The sequence below is a fragment of the Heteronotia binoei genome, chromosome 5 (genome assembly GCF_032191835.1).
Source record: "Heteronotia binoei isolate CCM8104 ecotype False Entrance Well chromosome 5, APGP_CSIRO_Hbin_v1, whole genome shotgun sequence".
In the NCBI taxonomy this organism is placed as follows: domain Eukaryota; kingdom Metazoa; phylum Chordata; class Lepidosauria; order Squamata; family Gekkonidae; genus Heteronotia; species Heteronotia binoei.
In genome coordinates, this window is record NC_083227.1 from 92,918,392 (window position 1) to 92,937,116 (window position 18,725).

The following is an 18,725-nucleotide window of genomic DNA, read 5'->3' on the forward strand; positions in this document are numbered from 1 at the left end:
TGGCGCTTGCGAAGCGCTGGATTTGCGGTGGGGCCACGTGAAGCGATCCCAGCGCTTGCCTGAAGAAGATGGAGCCAGGCAGGCAGGCACGGGGGAAGCGCCGGATCGGAGGCAGAGGCAGCGGATCGCCCCCCCCCCCCGGAAGGTACGTACCTTCGGACCATAAGACGCACACACTTCCCCCCACTTTTTTTGGGGGGGGGGAAGTGTGTCTTATGGTCTGAAAAATACGGTAGATACATTCTTTGTGACATCTGTAAAGCTTGTTCCCTCAGGAATTTGCCTCAAACTGAGCTTTTCTGGAAACACTGTTAATTAACTTGGGTTTGGCCTTTTCTAGTTTAGTGCATTATTTTTACTTGGCTTTTCTAATTACCTTGTCAATAAATCCATAAAAGTCCCTAGAAAAGGCTGTTCTAGGATTTATGGAATTTAGTTTTACCTGGAGGTTATTCTTCAGTCTTCTGGCTAAAGAATCAAAACCCTTGTGATACATTTAGTAACAAAAAGTTTCATGGTATTGCCTTGTAGCTGAAGGTAGACATCTCCTTTCCCCCCAAGATTTACTTTGAGGCAAACAGACAAGGAGGAAGCACGCTGCCCCCTCTGTAGCCGGTGCTTGCGAAGCGCTGGGTTTGCGGTGGGGCCACGTGGAGCGATCCCAGCACTTGCCTGAAGAAGATGGAGCCAGGCAGGCAGGCGCGGGGGAAGTGCCGGATCGGAGGCAGAGGCAGCGGATTGCCCCCCAGGAGGAAGGTGCGTCCTATGGTCCGGAGCGCCTTATGGACCGAAAAATACGGTATTTGCTATTCAAACTTGGGCTACAGATGGGCTGGCATAGTCAAAAGAGCGCTTTTAGTTGATTTTTGAAGTTCCACTGGGGAACAAGAGATTTCTAATGTATTTAGGGAGACATGGTATCTTTAACATTTGTCTGAATGTCTTTATAAGAGATCGTTTATCTAGGCACAGTCTGTAATTACATAATTGCAGCAGATTTTGAGATATGAACAGGCATCTCTAAGAGTCTCCAGTAAAGTGTGTCATGGTTTGCACCACAGTAATCTTAATACATTATTTCTAGTAATTATAGACAAAAAGAACATGTTTGACGTTTCCCCTGCCCCCTACTGATTACATTAAAAATATTTCCTGCTTCCAGACTCCTACCCATTTATCACATACAATTAGTACCCAGCACCCCCCCCCCCAATTTTTTAAAATATATATGCAGCAGAAAATCAGCCAGCAAAGCAGAATGAATTTTTTGCTTCTGTGTTCACTGTCAAAAACATGGGGCATATACCAATTCCATAGTCAGTATTTTCAGGAGGGGAGTCTGAAGAATTCAGCCAAATTGAGGCGACAAAAGATGAGGTTCTAGGCCTGTTGGGGAAATTAAAAACTACTAACTCCCCAGGTCCTGATGGCCAAGAATTCTAGAATGTATTATAGTTGATCTACTAGCTTGCATATGTAACCTATCAGCTGCTGTGCCAGAAGACTGGGCAGTAGCAAATGTGACACCAACTTTTAATGTGACACCAATTTTTAAAGAGAGATCCAGAGGGGTACAGGCCAGTCGGCCTAACATCTGTCCCAGGCAAATGAGCAGAAATTGTAATCAAAAGACAGAATTGTTAGGCACAGAGTAACAAAGCCTGCTGAAAGAAAGTCAGCATAGCTTCTGCAAAGGGAAGTCCTGCTTCACCAACCTTTTGGAGTTCTTTGAGAAAATGAACAAACATGTAGATAACAGCGACATTATATACTTGGACTTTCAAAACACTTTTAACAAGGTGAATGCAGTCAAGAAGCTGCCTCAGACCCTTGGTCCATAAAGTATCGTCTACTCTCAGACTGCCAGCACCTTTCTCAGACATAGGTCTTCACCCACTGCCTGGTTCTTTTAGCTGGAGATTCCAGGAAGTGAATCTGGGACCTTTTGCATGCCAAGCATATCATCTACCACTGAGCCACAGCCCCTCCATCACCATGGTATGTCACAAAAACTCCTGATTTAACTTAGCAATCATGAGATAAGAGGACAGGTTCTCTTATGGATTAAAAATTGGGTAAATTACAAGAAGCAATGAGTATGAATAAATTGACAGTTCTCACAGTGAAGGGAAATGAGCAGTGGGGTCCCACAAGGATTTGTATTGTGACAAGTAATATTTAATTTATTCACAAATTATCTAGAGGTGAGCAGTGTAGTGGCCAAGTTTGCAGATGACACAAAATTATTCAGGATGGTGAAAACTAGGGCTGACTGTGAAGAGCTCCAAGAGGATCTTCACAAATTGGGTGAATGGGCTCTGGTGGGTAGCTGTGTTGGTCTGAAGCAGCAGAACAAAGTTGGAGTCCAGTAGCACCTTTAAGACCAGCAGAGTTTAATTCAAAATATAGGCTTTTATGTGTACGCACGTGTTTTCAGATACATTAATACAGAACTTCTTCAACCATAATATAGGTAGAAGGTGTGTGTGGAGGAGGGGTTTAGTTGCTAGGAAGGGCTAATTACGGACAAGATGCATAAGTAACTGGACAATTATAGCTGAGGTTGAATTAAAGCAGTTGGTAAATTCAGTGAATAGCAGTAAATTAGCATACAAATACAAGAGGTAACAAACAGATGTGAGAACTAAGTTTGAGTCCAGTTAAATTCTGGGTATAAGGGAGAACTGAGAGACTTAGTATGTATATATGCACACTTCTTCAGAAACATTGAAACAGGTCTTACCAAATGCGTTCTTCCAATCTTAGCTGTATTTCACTGTATCTGAAGATGTGTGTGTGCACACAGGAACAAAAAGTCTCAACTTCAACTATAGGCTACTGAAGCCTGAAATTGCTGAACTGCAAGAGAAAAAGATCTTGGGGTCACAGTGGATGAAAATGTCAACTCAGTGTGCTGCAGCAGTGCAAAATGCAACCTCTATGCTTGCGATTATTAGGAAAGGGACTGAACATAAAACAGTTGATATTATAATGACCCTGCATAGGGTTGCCAGTCTCCAGATAATTAAAATGTGGAATTCACTGCCAGATGATGTAGTGATGGCTACAGGAATAAACGGCTTTAAAAGAGGATTCGATTAATGGAGGATAGGTTTATCAGGGACTACAAGTCATGGTGATTGAGGGGAACCTCCATGTTCACAGGCACTAAACCTCTGAATCACAGAGCCAGGAGGTAGCATCAGGGGGAAGGCCTTGGCCTCTATGCCCTGTTGTTGGCCCTCCAGAGGAACTGGTTGGCCACTGTGAGACAGGATGCTGGACAAGAACCAGTAGTCTGGTCTTCCGGGCTCTGTCATCTTGGCTTCAGAGGTGTCTGCAGATCGTCCTCCTGCGGCACCTCTGAGTCTGGCTGTTGGAGGGGTGTCACAGAAGTGATACCCCCATAGAAAAGCCCGGAAGAGGCTTTTTCTTCGGCATGGGACTTTTACGGGGAAAGAGGGGTTCAGCAGTGGCTTCCCCTGTGCTTACTGTATATCCTGAGGCTCTGCAGCCATGAAAAGCTGGCACACCAGCAGAAAAAGAACGCCCGACTGCTTTCTTGCTTTCGTTTTCTCCAGTACGCCTTTGATGTAGTGTCTTTCTACTCCTAATGTGATGATTCTACTTGACAAGTAGGTGTTTTCCTAATTTCGATGCCTAATGGGTCACTTTACATAACAATGAGAGACTAGCTCAAAAGAAGAGAAATGAGGCCTCGAATAGTTACGAACAGCTTTAACTATTTAAATTGGATTGAATACAGCTACTAAAATCGACCCAGATTATAATTTGACATATATTAAAGAGATTATTAGGTTGCAATATGATCTGAACATAAAGGAGATATATTCTAGAGAGATCCGTCTCTATCGCCTGACTGTATTTGAAAGAATGCCATTTGAAATCTCAGTTGGAGCTGTAGTGGAATGTGGATTAGCAGGAGCTCGAAGCTATTTTACAATTTGAACTAAGAGACTGAGTTTGCTGTCAAGAGAAAAATGGCACTGCCTAGAGAAATGTCTTATAAAAAAGATATCTTATTAAATATCATTCCTCTGAAACAGGATCTTGCCTCATTTATGCAACTTATTGAAGACCAGATGAGTTGTTTTATCCTGAAAGCTAATGAAATTGCAAATCTACAGAAGTTGAGTGCCAAAGAGAGCCTGCTGACGTCTGTGGAATTCGAATGGGAAAGTGATATTCTCTGAAACAAAGGAAAATCAAAATGGTCTCCTATGTCGTAGTATTAAAACAAGACTGGAAATTAAGATCTACTGAAGTCATGCTGAGAGGGAAAAATGGTGTTGAATTCTTCCTCCCACTGTTGAAGGGGCAGGCCACATTGAGAAGAGAAAAGGCACATTCTGATCAACAAATTAAGATGTGGAAAGCTTTCCGGAAGAAGGATTTTGATTTTTTTTCCTTTTTGTGAATGGTTGGATATGGAACCCTGATTAAGAAGCAGTATTCGATTTTAAAAGGCAAACTGTGATTAAATGGGCTGTCTCTGATGTAATATAGATACAGAAATTAAAGGAACTTAAAAGCTTTTAATCTTTGGGAAGAAAGATTCCTGATTTTTTGGGGGGGGTTTTGTGGGTAAACAAACATGCAACTATTAATAATGAACAGATATTTGATTTTAAAAGAATAAGGGAGATTGAAGAAATAAGAGAGTTGGTAAAATTGTAATTAAATATATAGTCAATTTGGATTTATGCTAAAGAGTGCAGATAACATATTTTATATATATATAGTAGATGTATCTACGGTATGATTATTTAGTGAAATTGCTCATACTGATGCAAGAGCTGGATTAATGGTTGAAAAGGCAGATAGAATAATTGTTCTGTAACTTGGTAGATTTGTTTCTAACATGCTCTTTTGGAGAAACTGTTTAGACTGAGATAGACAAACTATTAAGTTGTATCTTATGTAATTTGTTAAGGATAAAGATGATTTTATGTGCTTGTTTTAATAAGGATTTTGTTAAACCAACAATCTAATTTGTGCCTATAATAGGGTTAAATTAAATTAGACAAAATTGGCGTTGAGATAGAATTTGCTATACTTATTTGTGTTTAAGAAGAATTGTTTAAATTCATATTTTTACTATTAGTTTATTTAAAAAAAATTTGGTAATGAAAGAAAGGAAGGTAAAATATAGGGAGATTTTTATACTTGCAGGTAGAATGACTTGAGTATTTTATTGGGAGGTAGAATTATAATTGATATATTTGTACTGCTTTCTGTTTTCCCCATTCTGTCAATGCCCTTCCCCCCCCCTTTTTATGTATTCTCTGCACTGCTTTTTTCTTTTGTAGTTTAAACCAATACAAATTATAAAATGAAAAAAAAAAGAACCACTAGTCTGATTTAGCAGGGTTCTTATGTTCTGGTGGCCCACTTGACACCAGCTTAGGGTTGCCAGCCTCCAGATGGGGCCAGGAGATCACCTGCTTTTGAAACTGATCTCCAGCTGGCAGAGAGCAGCTCCCCTGGAGAAAATGGCTGCTTCGCAGGGTGGACTCTATTGCATTGTACCATGCTGAAGCCCCTTGACTCCCAAACCCCTTCCTCTCCCAGATCCACCCCCCCACCCCCAAAGTCTCCAGGCATTTTCCAGCACAGACCTGGCAACCCTACACAGCTGGTGGTTTGGACTTTTGCAAATGATATTAGACAAGGTTGATCTTGGTCTGATTCAGCTCAATATACAATTTGTTTCTCAGACTTTAAAATGCACTACCCCACATTCTTAACAAACATCGATCAAGACAACAGGAAACTTGTTAGACTCTGTAGTACTTACCGATAGGAACGGCTTATTGTTTATTGTGTAGGCAATTGTAGGGCAGAATGTGGACTCTGCTGAAAATGCTCCAACCTCTTTCCCTGTGTCCCCTTGCCAAAGTTTGATTGTCCCAGACAAATCTCTTGTGACAACCAGATTATGCTCAGGGAGTGTGATAACTTGTACTAGTTTCATTTCCTGTTTGGGACTCGACCAAATCTGTGTACTCTGACCAAAACAACAAAAAATGCCAGCTGATGAGCACCTCTTGAAAAATATGATCTCGTCATCAATGCAGCCAGCATTATATGCTTGACTACTATGCATTTTTGAAAGTATTACATATTTGCATGACAATATATCTCCTAGCACACACATTCTAGCAGCAATTTTTTTATGCTGTTGCTATTGGGAAGGTCACCTATTCATTTTTCTTTCTCTGTTTTCTCTGTTGGAACTTGTTCTCTTATTTCTCTGTTGGATGACTATGATGATTCAGTCTTGTTCACTGCATTTCAAAGTCTTGTCTGCAGCCGTAAAGCTTTAAACAAAATTTACATATTTTTTAACAAACTTCTGATTCAAGGGAAGCTCAATCTTGCTTAATATAATATAATATAATATAATATAATATAATATAATATAATATAATATAATATAATATAACATTTTATTTATATCCTGCCCTCCTCACCAAAGCAGGCTCAAGGCGGCTAACAACATAATCAATCTGTACAATCAGTTATACAACAAATTTTAAAAACATTCAACTTAAAACATTCCAATTTAAAATTAACATTTCTGGTGCTATTCTATTAGATGCAAGTATGTATGATGGCGGAATCACTTAAGACAAGTCCATCAATCATTCAGTCAGGTAAAGGCCATCCTAAAGGGGAAGGTCTTGCAGGCCCTGCGGAACTGTTCAAGGCTCCGCAGGGCCTGCACTTCTTCCGGGAGCTGGTTCCATAGGTGTGGAGCTGCAATAGAGAAGGCCCGTGTACGAGTATTCTTTATTTTTGCCTCCTTCGGCCCGGGGATAGTCAGTTGGTTCTTCCCCATTGACCTCAGTCCTCGACCATATAGGGCTTGTCCCCAAGTCAAGCAGTGGCAAGTCATGCTCCTCTTCCTGCCATTCTGTGCCAAAAATGAGCCAGTGCAAAACAGGAATCACTCTGCATTACTCTCTGTAACATCATGAAGCCAAATCCAAATGACTATCTGGAATTCTGACATGGCTTGTCCCCAAATCACACAAAAAGACTGAGCAGAAATAGGGAGACTGGAAAATTCCATTCTCTTGCAAGGTGTCTTTTAAAACCACTATATATATTCCCACTATATATATATTGTTCTTCCCTTCAACTTCCACTGAATTTTTTGTTGTCCGTGCTTGCATCTAGCCAGAAAATATCCAGGGAGCTTTTGCATTCTCCTCCCTTCATATTCCTATTGGCAAATAACAAAGTTTGCAGGATGGCTGCATGTGCTTGACAGCATGCATAAACATCTGACTGAATAAGGCCCATTGTGAGTTGTGGTGTTTGTTTGGGTGCATGCCCTGTAATACCTTGACTCTGCACCTTTCCCTACTACTTCTTCAGTAGTACAATATGGCTAGCTTGCTTCTTCAGTAGTAGTACAAGAAGGCTAGCTTGCTTCCTATCCTGTTCAAACTAAACAGTATATATACACATTCACCACCTCCACATATTAGATCACATTTTATATTTGTTCCCCTCACCCTGATATTACACAACTGTGGGGAATTGGCAATTCCCACTGATTTCCTCTTCCCAAAGTGGATTTCCCCTCATGCTGTTCTGCAGGCCTCCTATCCTTAGGGTTGTCAACAACTTCATTGAGGAAAAAAAAGTCCTGCCCCCTTGAGACTTAATAGGGTGTTATTTAGCAGGGGATGGTATTTACCTCCATACCATGAAAAGCTTCAGTTGCCCATTCCCACATTGGGGATTTCTCTTGTATCCTCAACAACATAAAACCCCAGATACCAAAACAAGAGATGACATTAGTACAATTGCTAGACTCCAAGTTTCTCTTTAGACAGAAGGCTTCAAATGGATAGAAAACAAAGCAGTTAGATAAACTTAGTACATTTCAGTTTCTCCTTTAGATAGAAGCCTTGAAAGAGTAGAGAACAAAAGGGTAGAGAACCAAAAAAACAGCTACACAGTTAGAATTCAGTCAAGCACAAATATAACATACAATAAAGCAATAATGAAAAATATAAGTCCCAACAGAGACTTCCCCTATTAGTTACATTTTCCCATTTACAATAAAAGTACCATGTCTTAGTAGATGCTATGCTCTGAGCATTTTCTCTTTGTTTGAGATCTCAAACAGAAGATGATTTAAAATCAGCAAAGAACATAAGAACGTAAGAGAAGCCATGTTGGATCAGGCCAATGGCTCATCCAGTCCAAAACTCAGTGTCACACAGTGGCAAAAAATATTATATTATATTATATTATATTATATTATATTATATTATATTATATTATATTAATTATAGTACAGTATATATACACACACATATATACACACACTGTGGCTAATAGCCACTGATGAACCTCTGCTCCATATTTTTATCTAACCCCCTCTTGAAGCTGGCTATGCTTGTAGCCACCACCACCTCCTGTGGCAGTGAATTCCACACGTTAATCACCCTTTGGGTGAAGAAGTACTTCCTTTTATCCGTTTTAACCTGACTGCTCAGCAATTTCATCAAATGCCCACGACTTCTTGTATTGTGAGAAAGGGAGAAAAGTACTTCTTTCTCTGCTTTCTCCATCCCATGCATTATCTTGTAAACCTCTATAATGTCACCCCGCAGTCGACGTTTCTCCAAGCTAAAGAGCTCCAAGCATTTCAACCATAGGGAAAGTGTTCCAACCCTTTAATCATTCTAGTTGCCCTTTTCTACACTTTTTCCAAAGCTATAATATACTTTTTGAGGTGCGGTGACCAGAATTGCACACAGTATTCCAAATGAGACCGCACCATCGATTTATACAGGGGCATTATGATACTGGCTGATTTGTTTTCAATCCCCTTCCTAATAATTCCCAGCATGGCGTTGGCCTTTTTTATTGGAATCGTACACTGTCTTGACATTTTCAATGAGTTATCTACCACGACCCTAAGATCTCTCTCTTGGTCGGTCTCTGCCAGTTCACACCCCATCAACTTGTATTTGTAGCTGGGATTCTTGGCCCCAGTGTGCATTACTTTGCACTTGGCCACATTGAACCTCATCTGCCACGTTGACGCCCACTCACCCAGCCTCAACAGATCCCTTTGGAGTGCCTCACAATCCTCTCTGGTTCTCACAACCCTGAACAATTTAGTGTCATCTGCAAACTTGGCCACTTCACTGCTCACTCCCAACTCCAAATCATTTATGAACAAGTTAAAGAGCATGGGTGCCAGTACTGAGCCCTGCGGCACCCCACTGCTTACCATCCTCTACTGCGAAGACTGCCCATTTATACTCACTCTCTGCTTCCTATTAATTAGCCAGTTTTTGATCCACAAGAGGACCTGTGCTTTTACTCCATGACTCTCGAGCTTACTAAGGAGCCTTTGATGAGGAACTTTATCAAAAGCTTTCTGGAAGTCAAGGTAAACAACATCTATTGTGTCTCCTTTGTCCACATGTTTGTTCACCCCCTCAAAGAAATGTAACAGGTTAGTGAGGCAAGATCTTCCCTTACAGAACCCATGCTGAGTCTTCTTCAGTAACCCGTGTTCATCAATGTGCCTACTCATTCTATCCTTGATAATGATTTCTACCAACTTTCCCGGCATTGAAGTCAGACTGAGTGGCCTGTAATTTCCTGAATCTCCTCTGGAACCCTTTTTAAAGATGGGGGTGATATTTGCTACCTTCCAGTCTACAGGAATGGAGGCAGATTTCAATGAAAGATTACATATTTTTGTCAGAAAATCCACAAGTTCAACTTTGAGTTCTTTCAGAACTCTTGGATGTATGCCATCCAGACCTGTCTCTCCTCTTAGGCTGTCCAGCAGAGAAACTGTCTCTTCAGAGCAGCCTCAGAGTCTAAGTTCCAGTTAGTGCAGCATAATCTGACACAGAGCCAGTGTAGCAACACTCTGTTACAGATCAGCATAGTGGGCCAAAAAATTCACAGCTTATATAGGCTCCAGTGACCCCATAACAGATATACTGGGTCATTTACTGTCAACAATTTTTACAGCCAACTGTAAACAATTTCAGCTAACTCAAAACAATCATGGCTGAGATTGTCCCCAGTTCCCTTCTACCTTTCACCCACTTTCTGGGTCTTTGCAAATGGCTGCTCCCTCCATCTTGTTTCCTCCTTGCCATATAAGGATATTTACCATATATGGTTCTTCCTGCTTGAAGAGGCAGCTTGAACCTTCACCCAGCCCTAATATAGGTGCTCTATGGTGCTGAAAGACTGAGACCTCTAGTGACCAAATTCATAACTGCAGACAAAAATCGTAGAGAAATATAGAGGCTTCTAAGGTGTTTGAAGAGCGTAGTGCTCATTTCATGAAAGCATGGCTACTTTCAGAAAGAGTTCTTGTAGCCAATTTCATCAAGAGTATATTTAAGATCATAAAGAGGGCCAACCCAAAATAAATTCCACCACACCACACATTGAGCTCTATTGATGGAATGTTTTTCTCTAGGCTTGTTGAAAAACCCTATCTTCCAGGAGAGCGTTTCATGCAGATCAATGAACTGCAGTGGGAAGGACGCAGGAAAGTTCTGCTGATGAAAAATTTAGCGTGGATCTGACCCTTGGCTATTTCCACAGTAAAGGAAGCTCAATTTTCAATTCAGTAGGGCAGAGTGGGTGTGCAGGAACAGATATTACTGGGTCTCAACCATGTTTGCATGTGATGATCTGTTTTTTCCACTCCTCATTCTACAGTCCCAGTCTAACTGAATTGTTTTGTCTTAAGAGGAATCTTTGGTGTTAGATTCACGTGTTATATTTTGTAGTCGACCCACTGATGGACTAAAAGCTTTTTATCTTATTTGAAATCTGCCTTGGGTCCCAGTTAGAATGGTGGTTATTAATATTAATACAAATAATAGCAATAATTTGCTAATATAAGGAGCATGTGGAGGGTAGGCATTACTCCAGAAGGGAAGTTATCCCTCTTCCCATTTTAGAGTCCAACTTACCTCTTGGACATCCCATGCCTTGACCGTGCCATCACCAGATGCAGTGCACACAATGGATTTCACCTTTCCCATGGCAAATGTGTGTTCATTAGGCGACAGGTAAGCCATATCTTGTATCTCTCCTAGAACAACATAGCACATAATTCACTTTGGAAATATAGTATTTTTCAGCTTGAAAATCTCTGTTAATTTGAGGTGCACTGAGAGAATGAGCATCCATTCAAAATAAAACCTGCAATCACTCTGTTGGGCATTTCTTTTCTAGTATCAGGGTTGCCTTGTTCAGCATCTTCTAAGCCTGGAATTAAACATTCAGAATAACTGTGAACAGAGTTGGCCTTATATGGCAAGGAAGAAACAAGATGGAGGGAGCAGCCATTTTCAAAGACCCAGAAAGTGGGTGAAAGGTAGAAGGGAACTGGGGACAATCTCAGCCATGATTGTTTTGAGTTAGCTGAAACAGAGTTGAACAGAGCTGAGCCCTAAGAGACCTAATCAACTTCAGTCTGTATGCAGGTTGCAAAGAGAGCCCCTCAGTTTTGGAAAGGAAAGGGCTACAAGGGAGGAAGTTGTACCCACCTTACCAATAGGAGTTATAGTAGAAGAATAGGAGTTACCCAATAGGAGTTATAGTAGCCGCCCTGAGCCACTAGTGGGAAGGGCGGGATATAAATTCTAAATAAATAAATAAATAAAAAAGAATCATCTGAACTATCTGGGTGGTGGAACAGTACTGAGATGGCAGTAGCAACCACAACAAGGCATCATTTCTCATAAATGGTCTGTGGGTGGCCAAGCAGTGGCAAGTCATGTTCCCCTTCCTGCCAAATCCAAATGACTATCTGGAATTCTGACATGACTTCTATAACATGATCCCTTCTTGACTAGGATCTCAGTAAGAGGAAGAAAAAGGCCCAGTGACTAAAAATTATACCCCAAAGCATCTGCCAGGAGTAGTGGCTAACAAGTGGGGAAAGGAGGCATGGTAAGGCATGAAGTACACTTAGTATAACTTCTGCATTTTCTCAGACCCAACTCCGCCCCAAGCCTCTGAAGTATACATTTAAAAAATTTCCCTCAGTTGAAAAAGTCAAACCAGGATGTGCGAACCAAACACACTACACAGTTTGGTGTAGTGGTTAAGTGTGTGGACTCTTATCTGGGAGAACCGGGTTTGATTCCCCACTCCTCCACTTGCACCTGCTGGAATGGCCTTGGGTCAGCCATAGCCCTGGCAGAGGTTGTCCTTGAAAGGGCAGCTGCTGTAAGAGCTCTCTTAGCCCCACCCACCTCACAGGGTGTCTGTTGTGGGGGAGGAAGGTAAAAGAGATTGTGAGCCGCTCTGAGACTCTTCGGAGTGGAGGGCGGGATATAAATCCAATATCTTCATATCGTCTTCACTTCCAGACTTGCACTAGTCACACCAAGCTGCTTGTTAGGCTGAGAACAATTTAAAAATCATACTTCAGGGAGGCTACCGGGGTAGGTGCTTCTTGGCAAATGTTTAATGATTACGTGCATGCCTTTGTAACAGTAAATTTTGCACATGCATGCTTTTCTAAACAAAGAATATAATGCATAAAGAATGTGGTATATGTTGGTTTTTTTTAAAAAAAAATTCTCTGGGCTAGGAGATGAAGTATTGCATTTTTGCCACACCTCATACCTTGATGTCCTCTCATGGCTTTACATGTATAGTCAACCGAAGGCCGTCCTGACAACATTTTATGCTCAATGTTAGAACGGTGGAGGTAGTACTTTTTCCAGGTCTGCATTCCTGGCGTTACTGAGATATTGCAGAATGTCCATTGATTTAGGCACATATTTCTGTGAATACAAACTATGACAGTATTACCTTGAAACATGAAATGGCTTCTTCTGCAACTGCTAATCTTCATTAAACTGCTAGTTGGTCCCATCACTAGGGGCTGGATGGTAATTCAACTACCACCTATGCTTTAGATGTGGCTTTTTTTGGAGGGAGATGTATGCCTTATTCTTCAGCACTGCTACTCTGAACAAATTTGGAGCCATCTGCAGCTGCTCTGAAGCAACATTTTTTAAAAATACCAGGAACCCCTTGTGCGGCTTTTCCTGAAGAGTATATAGTTCATCCCCAAATCTCAGAAAGCAAATAATACACCACACCTCTGTGATATTATTGGGGCAAACTGCCAAATCTGATGAGGGCTGAAAAGACTGCACAGAAGTGAGTCCAAACAGCATGGACTCAACAGCAGTACAAACACTATATTAACATGGCACAGCTGTTTTTCTAGCTGACAATCATCATGCTAAAAGTGTTTTAAAATTATTTATTGGAACCCGTTACTGCAGCTAACGTAAGATTATAAATAGTATTCACAATCATTGCGCTAACATCCTGAAGTTTCAGTACCTCTAAAGAATCCAATAAGTGCTCAATGTTCATTCTGGGTCAATAGAAATGGTCTGGTGGAACATGTCAGAAAAATACAACACAGCCAATTTCACAATATAAGTAGTAACAAAAAGGAGCCCACATTTTCTAAAAGTTGTGGGGGAGGGGGGGAGACAGAAATGTGGGAGATGAATTATCTATTTAGTGTCGGTCTTAAGACATTTCTGTACCTGACGCCTTCTGTTGTCTTTTCTTCCTTCTCTTTTCCCTCTCTGTGGGACAATATTGAAGTCCTGCTAGTGCAGGACAGAGAAGGAATGGGCAAGAAACACAACATCTGCACAACTTTTCATGGAATCATTAACATCAAGGTGTCTGTGGACTGCAACCTGGCAACTCAACAGGAATTAGCTACTCAGATCATCAAGTTTAAACAGTTATTCCCACCCCCCTATATAGCATTGCAGAAATCCTGCCCTTCTTCTTTGCTCCCTCACATAAAATTCTAATTCATGCTCTGGTCACCTGCCTCCAAAACTCTATTTCTGGAAACTATACCCTTTCAGTAATATAACTGAAGCAAACTGCTAGGTATGATCTCCACACACACTAGGTATGTTCTCCACACACTTGCTGCTGTCTATCAGCTCTCTTTCTGTACTATAGCCATATCCTTGACCTTCTTTTCCATCACTCTCAACTGCACAAAAGCCTCTAACTCAGTTCCATCCATTCTTCCCTGATGGTTCTATACACAAAATTCCATTCCTGAATATGTTGTTGTTCTTGTTGTTATTATTATGCTTTTTGCCAACTCTGCGCAGCATTTGTTTAGGAAATAAACTCAAGTCTCCAACATTATTTATTTTAGTATATTTCTATTCAGCCCATTGCCCATTCAGCCCATTGCCCCGTGTTGTATGATAAAACAATAAAATACAATAAAATTTTTTTAAAAACAGACAATTCAACAGCACAGAGAACTTTACCATATCAACACATATTGCCCAGCCTGGCCGTCTCACATCATGATATCTCATAGAGATGGCAGATGATAATTCATTTTGTAGCACAGGTGACAGTACCGATAGGTGAGGCCAACCAGATCAAGAATAGATGCCCGCAGCCTCAACTAAAAGCCTGGCGGAACAGCTCCATTTTACAGGCCCTACAGAAGGTTAATAAGCCAGGTAGGGCCCAGATCTCTGTAGGGAGCTGATTCCACCAGGTCAGGGCCAGGACTGAAAAAGCCCTGGCCCTAGTTGAGGCAAGGCGGGCATCTCTTGGACCAGGGATGGCCAACAGATGTTGGGAGGCTGAACGTAACAACCTCCTGGGCATATATAGAAGGAGACGGTCCACAGGTATGTTGGTCCCAGGCCACGTAAGGCTTTAAACGTTAGAACTAAAACCTTGAAGCGGATCCGGTACTCAATGTGCAGCCAGTGCAGACTGCGGAGCACCAGCCAAATGCCCACATGTAAAGGTGGTGCAGTCAGCAGGCGAGCAGCCGCATTCTGCACCCGCTGCAGTTTCCGGATCAATCTCAAGGGTAAGCCAGCACAGAGCAAGTTACAGTAGTCTAGTCTGGAAGTGACCATTGCATGGATCACTGTAGCTAAGTCCTGGGGGGATAGATATGGTGCTAGCTGCCTGATCTGCCAAAAATAACAAAAGGCAGACCTGGCAACCATCGTGATCTGGGCCTCCATAGAAAGGAAGGCATCCAAGGTCACTCCCAAACTCTTCACCTGTTGGGCTGGCACCAATAATCTGGGGTCCCCAGCATGGTGCCTACCATGGCTCCCTCCAACACCATACCTGGTATCTGCCAAGGGGTTTTAGAAAGTAGGTGAGGCAAGGTGGGGCATTTGCCTGGCAAGGCTTCTGATTGGCTGTGCAGATTTTTTAAAAAAATTGCTTCAGCAGCAGCTGCCATTAAAACATAAGGATCTTCACTGCATGACTGAAGGTAAGCTGTGCGTATGCAAAAAAATTAAATATGTTCATTTTAAAAGGCACCCATAGAGGTGTGTTTTTTTAAATTACATTATTTATAGTTTACCTTTCTTGCTTGGACTCAAGGCAGAGTTATAACTTCACTCCCTGACATTTTGTGGTTGGCTCCATCCCTTTTGGCAGCTGTTTTGTGGTTGTGCACACCATCCTGTCATAATTCCAAAGATGCCTGCCTGAATTTTTAAAAAAAATACTTTGGGGACTTCTAAGCTAGATTCATGGGCATACACACAAAGGCAGGAACAGAAATCTCATGTTTTAAATTTTTACTGTGTCCTTCAAAAAGGCAGGGGTGTGGCAGAAAGTAGCCAATGGGGTGGGGCACAGTGGCAGCAATAAAGCCTGAGCATGAGACATTACAGTCACAATTATTCTTTTGGACACATCTGAACAGCTCACCAAATGACCAGCCTCCTGCTAGTAACTGGCAAGTAAGACGTGAGCCAAACTGATGGGTGTTCAAGCACAACTCAAAGACCACATTTTCCATGAAGCTGTTGGCCTATCCCACAAGACCAAGACTAATCCAACTTCAGGAAATCTGGTCTTTCCTACTGGAACTCTGTTATCCTTCCTGTTGTTGATTTTATGTTCAGATTTGACTTGTTATATAAACAAACAAAGTAATTTTTTTTAAAAAAAATGAAGATTGGATTGTCCTATATATTAACAGAATTGGATTATTATCTATATTAATGAAATCCTCCTGACCCAGTTCTTAACAGTTACAAAAATGTACTCACCTCCAAAGAGAAGCAGTCTCTGTTGCTTCGAGCCATGTCTAAAATGAAATTTTAAAAAGTATAGAGTTTTAGGAAGTAGTGCCTCAGGACTAAGCATGAATAAGCATAAAAAGGGCATTGGGTGGGGGAGATGCCTGAAGAGTTTTTAGAAACACCCTCTCTTGTGTAAACACTGAAGTACGAAGCATTATTAATCCATTATTTGTTTCTTCAAAGTACTTCATCCTTTATCATTTGCACAGAAGGAACAGGTTCAGGTCAAGCATCTGTGCTATTAAGTAGCATGATTTAGCAGAAATTCAGAAGGTGCTTTTTTCCCCCTGGCATGCAGCTACTGTATTGGGGAAAGTATTCCCAGCTGAATTATTGCTGCCCATACAACTGTAAAGTACACAAGAGCTCTCCCAGAAAAAAAGGCCACAACCATACAAGTTTCCCTCTAGTTCCTTCAACTTCTGCACAAACAGGGCCTGCCCGCTTGCCAGGGCTGTGGTAGGGGGGGAGTAAACAGCAGGCATCTTTTAAGGGCGACGAGATTTGGGGCTTGCTGTTCTATCTCAGGCTGATTTCTCTTTAATACTATGCCACTGTCTGTTCAGAGGCTAACTACATTTAAAAAAACAAACCCAGTCGGACTCCCGCCCTCTGCGCTTTTTAGGCTATAAGTTTAACCCTATGAAATTTATTATCCCTCATCCACATACAAATACCAGGATCAACAGTTTTAAAATATAGTAAAGGTAAAAATAGCTATTTTTTAAAAAAAGGTAAAGGGGACACAATTGTATAAAACTGCTGCGACACTCAGCAACTAAAGACCAATGTGAATGTTAATCCGAAGATGCTAACAGTAGTATCTGAACAGTTTTAAACCTGCTAATTTGACTAGAGGGAAGAAGATAGTAAGAAAAGGCTTATTTTTCTGGTTTCTGCTACCGCAAAGAAGGCACTCCATGCGCAGAGGTGGATCTGGAACATTTGTTGCCAAACCACAGGTTCCGGTGTTACCTTATTCACTTGGGCTACCCTGAGTAAATCTGGTGCCTCCAGGTATGAGAAAATATGGACCAAGCAATCTAATGTAAGCGATTCGTCGCTCATTTTGCTTCCAAGATCGCCCCAAACGAAACAAACTTCCGGGATGGTTCTCTCTCCTCCCTGGCCGAGCGCAGTTGGGGAAGCAGTTAAGGTGGAGCTAATACTACAGGGCAATACTAAACAGAATCACGTGTTTCTAAAATCGTTGGCTTAAATTGATGTAGGGGGTTGCATTTCTCGTTAGGATTGCATTGTTGAGGCTCAGTACGTATCCTAAATGCTGTTTTTGCACTTGGATGAGAGGGAGGAGAAATTTATTCATCTTGAATAGCTGCATTGTTGCTCGCTAGTGGAATCGCCCTTCCAAAGCTAATCGACCCGTGGCGCAATTCCCGGAGTAAACTCAGTCAAATCAATGGGAGGTACATCAACTTCCTAGTTAAGTGAAGAGATAAATACTCGAAGACTACAGTGCAGTTGGTCGGAAGCAAGCCCCACGTAACGAAATATGATTCATTCCAAGCAAAGACTCGTAGGATTAAGCGAGCACGGTATCTAGCCGATGAATGCTTTGAAACCAACAGAAAGCAGCAAGCATCACCATCCAGCCGCCTCACATGTAACATAGTAACTTCGCGAACGACGGTAGGATAGTTGCAGAGGGTATTCGTCCGCGGCAGAGCCGCTAGATTCGTGTCTAGGTACCTTAGAGACCAACAAGCTTTAAGCTTACCGGGGTCAAAACTCCCTTCGTCAGATACAAGCTGGACGCTTATGCTCCCAAAATCTTGTTGTCTCTAAGGTGCTACTGGACTCGAATTTAGCTGTTGGTAGGCAGGACAGAAGTCGGCTGGGTTTTGCTTATTAAAAAGCACCAGACTACAGTCCTACCAACTTTAGCACAAGTAAATCAGCAAGATCTTTGCCTGGTGAACGCAATTGCAGCTTGAGCTGCTATCCTTATCGTACTGATTCGGTTACTGAAATAAATTGGATTCATAAACAAGCATGCTTTTTATTTTTAAAATGTGGGTGTTTACGCCTGGAGACATCTCAGCCCTCTAGGATCCGCCAGCTCTCCCTACTTAGTTATCACCCTTTGCGCAAGCGCAATGAGTGACGCCTATGATGCTGCTGCCGTGCCCCCGCCGCTCTTTTAAGGTCGCCGGTAGGCTGTGCGTTGTCTTGGGACCTTGATGCTGCGGGTGGCGTTGAGCTTTTTAGATCACATCAAAAATTTACACACTGTGCCACTTTTCTAAAAGCATGCGCCCTCCGCCTTCTCCCTCCCATGGAGCCCCCGGAGCTCCCTCCCGTGGAGCCCCATAGCGACCTCTGTCTACTAAATTCCTGCCTCCCAAGAAGCTTTTAGAAGTGTTCTTCTGCAAACGAGCCCTACCCTGTAACGGTAGCGGGGGTGGGTAAATGTAAAATCTGCAAGAAAAGGGGCGGTCATTTTTTACTCTCCTCACACCGAGCTCTTCTACTTGAGATAATCTCTTAAGCGGCCAGCATTAGTCGTATGTAGCCCTGCATGGAGCTTCC

The 18,725-nt window shown here is 41.9% G+C and overlaps 1 protein-coding gene across 1 annotated transcript in view; it reads right to left on the bottom strand.

Annotated features, from left to right (window-relative positions):
• Window positions 1–17,306, bottom strand: part of FBXW12 (F-box and WD repeat domain containing 12) — a 30,264-nt gene extending 12,958 nt beyond the window's left edge. The window contains exons 1-5 of the mRNA XM_060239822.1: window positions 17,151–17,306; window positions 16,143–16,180; window positions 12,667–12,827; window positions 11,001–11,122; window positions 5,819–6,028 (exon numbers count right to left, since the gene is read on the bottom strand). Of these exons, the coding sequence (XP_060095805.1) occupies window positions 5,819–6,028; window positions 11,001–11,122; window positions 12,667–12,827; window positions 16,143–16,180; window positions 17,151–17,243 (624 nt within the window). The 5' untranslated portion in view covers window positions 17,244–17,306. The remainder of the gene's footprint in view (window positions 1–5,818; window positions 6,029–11,000; window positions 11,123–12,666; window positions 12,828–16,142; window positions 16,181–17,150) is intronic.
• Between the last annotated feature and the right edge of the window lie 1,419 nt (window positions 17,307–18,725).